The following is a 6,938-nucleotide window of genomic DNA, read 5'->3' as shown; positions in this document are numbered from 1 at the left end:
TGTGTGTGTGTGTGTGTGTGTGTGTGTGTGTGTGTGTGTGTGTGTGTGTGTGTGTATACAGTAAATAGAAGCTCCACACTGACTGTAAACATGTAAACACTTCTTGAATCATCTGGAACAGACGTGACATAATCTGATGTAAAGTTTGGCTCCAATAATCTGGACAGATTGAAGTTAATTGATTGTTTAATCTTATCAGATTATTCAGTTTGTCTCGGTGGTGCTGAGTTCGTTTCTCCTGCTGACTCGGTTCTGATGATGGTTTGGACTGGAAGTGAGGTCTTCTGCTCGTCTGAACAGGAAGTTGCGGCGTTGACATCTCTGTTCTCGCCCACATCCTGCTGTCTGGTTTCTCTGCTTCCTTCAGACCCGTCTGTGAAACTCTGGGTCATTGATGAACCGAGGGGGCAGATTACACCAAGGGGCGGGCAGCACGTGGGCCCGGCTCAGGCCAACCTGGATTATGATGTGGACTGTAATCCACAGAGATGGACACGCAGATTGAGGGGATTGGGTGGGCTTTGGGCTTCGGCCAGGTGGACTCAGACGCTTTGATTTGCTGCGTCTTTTTCTGAACCCGGTCTGATTTAATCTGAAACATAAACATGTCGGGATTAACAGGTTCATACGCAGCCGAAAATATTTTATTCTAGTGTTTTAGTCTGGATCAGATTAAAACCAGCTTAAAAAAATCTGAAATGTTAAAACTACTGAACAAAGCAAAGAACTAATGAAGCTAATGTGACAAAACAGCAGCTAGAAGCTAAACGGAGCAAAACTAGTTGAAGCTAAATCAAGTTAAAATGTTAGCTAAAAGCTAACACAACTGTAGTAAGAAGCTAAATAGAGTTGGTGGAAGCAAAACTATAGCTAAAAAGTGCTAACAGGAACAAAAAGCAGATGCAGCTAAAATAAACAAATAACAACAAAACTATCACCAGAAGCTAATACAAATATAACTGTAGCTAAAAGCTAATAGGAACAAATCTGTAGCTAATTGATAAATGAAGGTAAACTGTACATGCTAAAGGATGTAATGATTGTAAAGCTGTAGCTAAAAGAGCTAATAGGAAAAAAAACTTTAGCTAGAAGCTAAAATGAGATAAAAGAAAAAAACAATAAGATTTTTACAAGCTAGCTGCTCTCTGTTGTTAGAGGTTGTTTTTGGTGAAATGTAAAGTTTAAATATTTAAAAAGTAAAACTCAGACGAGGTTCTAATCTTTGAACTCAGATTGTTTTAGAACCTCGATGTTCTGATGAAGAAGAAATGATTAAAGCTTATCTGAGGAGACAACAGAACTCTGGTTCTGATAAAACGGGTCAGTTCTGTTCCTCCTGATTAAACCTGTGGTCTGGGTCCAGAGCGTTCAGCCTCCTCCTCCTCCTCCCACAGATGAGCGGACACGCGCAGAGGCAGCAGCCCGCTCCCGGCTCTCTCGCTCGGTTCTGGGGCGGTCTGTCGGTCCGGTACCTGCGGGGGTGCAGAGGAGGGGCGTCGGCCATGATGGGGCATTAAAACCCGACCGCGGGCCGGCGGTTCTGGATTCTGGTCGGGATCGGAGTGGAGGAGACGCGTCTCACCACCGGAGTGGAGGGGGGGATTTAACCCAGAAACCGCGGGCCTGGCTGGATTAGAACCACCTCATGTCATGTTCGAGTGAGTGTCCGAACCGGACCGGACCGGACCCGGTCTGCGCTGCAGCGAGCTGTTTGTTTTTCCTGTGAGATGAGAAGGTGCAGATTAGCGCGCGGAGGTTGTGTTCAAAGTGCTGGTTCCGACCCTTTACCCGGTCCGGTCCGGCCCGGCCTGTGTTTGACTTTGCTCCCTGCAGGTGTTGGCTCATAAAGGAGCAGATTATATGAGCTCTTCTGGTGAAGATTAGCAGATTATCTGTCATCTGAGAAGAACTACATTTAATATTTGTGCTGCTGTGAACCCAAACAGAGAGGTTCTGGTTCTGTTTACTCTGGTTCTGTTGACTGTGTGTCTCCTGCTGCTTCAGATTGAACCTTTTTATTTCACTGCCTCAGATTTGATTCTTTAAACACAACCTGCTGGTTTCTCTCCTGGGTTCTGTGGTTCTGGTCCGGTTCAGCTCGTTTATCCTTCCTGTAATCCTCTTTGATTCAGACATGAGAACATTAATGGACTCTCAGGTTAATTACACCATTCACACACACTTCAGTCACACACATTTAAAGAAACACACATTTAAAGAAACACACATTTAAAGAGAACACACACATTTAAAGAAACACACACTTTTAAAGAAACACACACATTTAAAGAAACACACATTTAAAGAAACACACATTTAAAGAAACACACACATTTAAAGAAACACACACATTTAAAGAAACACACACATTTAAAAAGAACACACACATTTAAAGAAAACACACACATTTAAAAAGAACACACACATTTCTGATTTCAGCCTGTTCCATTAACCTGATGGGACCGGGTTCTTCAAAGACTTTAATCAGACACTGATGGACGTCTGTCAGACATGATCCCATCCAACAGTCTGATCATGTGGACTATCGGGTTCTGGTCCAGGCCTGTCTTTNTGTCTTTGGTTCTGGACGTCTTGGATGTCTCTGTGGGATGTGGTCAGGTCCATGTGTGGTTTTTGGACAGCTTCAAACGGACCGGTCTTCAGTGGTACCTCTGCAGACCTGCTGTATGAAACAGTTTTCAGGTTGTGGGCGGGGCTTAAAGTTTCACCTCATACTGCTCAGACTCTGGTTCCAAAACACGTCAAACTTCTCCTGCTGGCTTCAAGAGGAGGCGGGGACGCTTTGTCAGTAAAATATGTCTTTGTGGCGGCCATCTTGAGTTATTAAGTTACTGGTTTGTTAAAATCTGTCCAGTGGTTGATGAGTTATTTTGCTAACAGACAGGCAAACATGAATAATGAGTCCATCAGGCTGTTTTCTGTCATATTTATATAAATCATCTCTTTTATTCTTTGTTTTATAAAAAGGTTTTATTCCTCTGAGCTGTTTGAGGTTTTATTTATCTAAAGATAGAATAGAATCTGAATAGAGATAAATAAAGACACAGTTACTGTGATTTATCAGAGTTCAGTCATCAGTGATGTCCTGTTATCAGTCACATGGTCAAGGTTTTCTGTTTGGAGCAGATATATTTAACTTAGATTATTTATTTTAAAATAAAATGACTGGATGACCCCCCCCCCCCACCATCGGGTCAGAACCTGCTCAGAGGACAGTTTGGACCTGACCCGTCTCTTCTCCTCTGTTTTTGTCTCCAGCACGGCCAGCAACTCTCCACGCAGCACCCCGGGCAGCTCCCCCTCGCTGCGGCGCAGGGTCCTGGGGGGCGGCAAGGCCAGCGAGAGCGAGGGGGGAGGAGAGAAGAGCAGCGGAGGAGGAGGAGGAGGTTCCGACAGCCCCCTGCCCTCCCTACCCTCGGCCTCCTCGCTGTCGTCCGCCTACCCGCTGGCGTCGCGCCACTTCAGCCGTAACGCCAAGGTGAGGCGGGGGGACGTCAGGTCGATGTAATCTGTGGGCGGACCACCCAATCCCACCTGTTCACTGTGGTGTTTGTGGGTCTGAAGACCCAGACCTAGACCTGTGTCACGACTCAGAGTGTCGGAACAGAACCGGTCTGAGTCCACAGACCCTTATTTATTTATTTATTTATTTATTTAATTTATTTGTTTTTATTTAATTTTATTTATTTATATTTATTTGTTTACTTGTTTACCTACTAACTTATTTATTTATTTTATTTATTTAAGTATTTATTAATTTTTATTTACTTGTCTTTATTTATTTATTTATTTATTTATTTGTTTTTTGTTTGTTTTGAACCTGCTCATCTGACCTGCTGCTTTGCTGCTCCTGATTAGCAGGAAGCTGCTCTTTGCTCTGTGTTTCATATAAACCTGAGTGCCGTTGAGCAACACGTTTATGCTCCGTTCCAGTAAAAATACAGAAAGGTCCAATGTTTGAAGCTATAAAAGCCAGCAGATAAAACCCTCCTCAGTAAAACTGAAGGATGTGAAGGACGTGACGTAAACACCTTGTTAGAGCTGCAGCCCAGGATGCTGAACAAACTGAGGTCAGACCTCAGAAACATGTCTGTTTTCTCTGTTTTCATCACGTGTTTGATGAACAAACATCCAGCAGCTGCAGCTCTGCTCAGTTTAAAACACTTGGTTTGAATTTGTTTTAAAGTTTGACTTGTTTGAGGCCAGTTTTCAGCAGTTTATATAAAGTCAGCAGGTTGAACCTGGTGCCTGGTTAGAACTGATCAAACCTTTTAAACGAGTCTTTTAACCATGAACCCAGGTGACGTGAGGTCACTAAGTGTTGGAAACATAATCGTCTCTTTAAACAAACGGGAACATCAACATGTAAATCTGTAAACAGAAGAGGAAACCAAGCTTCAGCTCACTTTAAAACATTTTTTAGGCTTGTTTTTTTAGCAAACATTTACCACATCCCTCCATTTTTAAATTTTAATGAAGAATCTGTGATTTTGAATTAAGTTTAAAGTTGTTGTTTTTTTTGTCAGCTTTTTAATGTTAGCTGTGTAAGAAATTCGTTAAATTAAAACAGGAAGTAAAGGACATCAGATTTGCCACATCCTCAGCGGTTTGTCTGTGGAAACTTCATCTTTCCTGTTTGAAATCTGTTCCTGTCAGTTTCTTTACTGATAAAAGTTTGTTCTTTGCAGAAAGTGCAGAGTTGGTACAATGTAAGTACATTTTAACACAGTTCTGTTTTTTTTTATTTGTTGTTGAGTAAAATAACCTCTGAGTCGGCCTTTCCTCTCAGGTTCTCAGTCCCACGTACAAACAACGAAATGAAGATTTTCGTAAAATCTTTAAGAAACTCCCCGACTCAGAGCGACTCATCGTAGGTGAGTGACGAGAACCTTTCTGCATGATTCAGTTCTGATTACTGAGCCAGGATTAGATTCTAAAGGATTTGATTCATGATTTGATTCATAATGAATTGATTCAAAACGATTTCATTCATGATTTCATTCATAATGAATTGGTTTATAATAATTTGATTCACAGTTGTTCGATTCAAATATTGATTCAGATGATTTGATTCATAGTGATTTGATTCATAGTGATTTGATTCAGAATGATTTGATTCATAACTTCATTCATAATGAATTGATTTATAATTATTTGATTCACAGATGTTTGAATCAAATATTGATTCAAATGATTTGATTCAGAATGATTTGATTCAAAAGATTTGATTCAAATGATTTGATTCAGAATGATTTGATTCAGAATGATTTGATTCAAATGATTTGATTCAGAATGATTTGATTCAGAATGATTTGATTCAAATGATTTGATTCAGAATGATTTGATTCAAGTGATTTGATTCAGAATGATTTGATTCAAGTGATTTGATTCAGAATGATTTCAAATGATTTGATTCAGAGTGATTTGATTCAAATGATTTGATTCAGAATGATTTGATTCAGAGTGATTTGATTCAGAATGATTTGATTCAGAGTGATTTGATTCAAATGATTTGATTCAGAATGATTTGATTCAAGTGATTTGATTCAGAATGATTTGATTCAAATGATTTGATTCAGAGTGATTTGATTCAAATGATTTGATTAGAATGATTTGATTCAGAATGATTTGATTCAAAGTGATTCATAGTGATTTCTGCTTGAATCTGTTTGTGTCTAAAGGATTCTCATGATCAGGGACGATTGAATCTCTCGTTCCTTCATTTCTGTAGTTTCCTCTTTGTTTCCGTACTCTCTGCAGCTAAATTACAAAGGCTGACAGCCATCAGATTTTGTTTGTAAAGTTTTACAGATATTAGACTGAAGTTTGTTGGTGAAGCTGAGAGTCACTCAGAACATTACCTCAGTCTCTTCTCATTATAAAATAACCTAAAGCTGATGAAAGGTCTGTTCAGTTTCTTCAGATTTCACCAGAATAAAAGTATTTGTATCATCTGAAGGCTTGTGAGGTCTTTTTACTGCAGAGAACTCTGTGAATGTCAGGTCAGATTTGCAGACCTGTAATCTGGATCTTGTTGAGTCTGCACGTCCTCTTCTGTTATAAACTCTTTTATTATGACTTTATCAGCTTTAAAGAGGAGCTGAGATGATTCCAGGTGCCTGCCTGTCAGATGACCTGCTCTCTCTTCCTTGTTTTTGTTTCTCAGATTACTCCTGCGCGCTGCAGAAGGACATCCTGCTTCAGGGTCGCCTCTATCTGTCGGAGAACTGGTTGTGTTTCTACAGCAACATCTTCCGCTGGGAGACCACGGTGAGTCCCGCCGGGTCCAGGTTTCCCCTCAGTGTAGAGCGGCGCTCCCTCCTAATCCCTGTCTGTGCAGATCACCATCCTGCTGAAAGACGTCACCTCCATGACCAAGGAGAAGACGGCCAAGCTCATCCCCAACGCCATCCAGATCAGCACCGAGAACGACAAGGTAACCCGACACCGCCAGCTGGATCCTTCTGTTGGGTCAGGTCCATGTTCTGAGCTGCAGAACCCTGAGCTCAGAACCGCTAACTGAGAGGCCGGAGCTGGGAAATGAGATCATTCATTTGTGTTAGCATCAGAGAGGCTAGCTCAGGGTTCTGCAGCTCAGGGTTCTGCAGCTCAGGGTTCTGCAGCTCTGAGCTCAGGGTTCTGCAGCTCTCAGCTCAGGGTTCTGCAGCTCTGAGTTCTGCAGCTCAGAGTTCTGCAGCCCTGAGCTCAGGGTTCTGCAGCTCTCAGCTCAGGGTTCTGCAGCTCTGAGCTCAGGGTTCTGCAGCTCTCAGCTCAGGGTTCTGCAGCTCTGAGCTCAGGGTTCTGCAGCTCAGGGTTCTGCAGCTCAGTGTTCTGCAGCTCTGAGCTCAGGGTTCTGCAGCTCTGAGCTCAGGGTTCTGCAGCTCAGTGTTCTGCAGCTCAGGGTTCTGCAGCTCAGA

The 6,938-nt window shown here is 42.0% G+C and overlaps 1 protein-coding gene and 1 long non-coding RNA gene across 5 annotated transcripts in view; one reads left to right on the top strand and one right to left on the bottom strand.

Annotated features, from left to right (window-relative positions):
• The window catches only part of LOC106535507 (GRAM domain-containing protein 1A), a gene marked incomplete at its 3' end in the record, with an annotated part of 30,228 nt that overhangs the window by 11,890 nt on the left and 11,400 nt on the right, over positions 1-6,938 (top strand). For all 4 annotated transcript variants that reach the window (XM_014032523.1, XM_014032525.1, XM_014032526.1 and 1 more), the window contains 5 exon segments: positions 3,280-3,499; positions 4,710-4,730; positions 4,811-4,895; positions 6,188-6,291; positions 6,362-6,457. In XM_014032523.1, coding sequence (XP_013887977.1) covers positions 3,280-3,499; positions 4,710-4,730; positions 4,811-4,895; positions 6,188-6,291; positions 6,362-6,457 — 526 coding nt within the window.
• On the bottom strand, positions 169-1,383 carry LOC106535511 (uncharacterized). Its single transcript, XR_001312449.1, has 2 exons — positions 1,347-1,383; positions 169-592 (listed from the first exon to the last, which is right to left on the bottom strand). It is a non-coding gene; the product is annotated as an uncharacterized LOC106535511 (long non-coding RNA).

This window comes from Austrofundulus limnaeus, unplaced genomic scaffold (assembly GCF_001266775.1).
Source record: "Austrofundulus limnaeus strain Quisiro unplaced genomic scaffold, Austrofundulus_limnaeus-1.0 Scaffold1475, whole genome shotgun sequence".
Taxonomy (NCBI): domain Eukaryota; kingdom Metazoa; phylum Chordata; class Actinopteri; order Cyprinodontiformes; family Rivulidae; genus Austrofundulus; species Austrofundulus limnaeus.
Note: the sequence above shows the minus strand (reverse complement) of the source record. Positions and strands in the feature narration are given on the sequence as shown.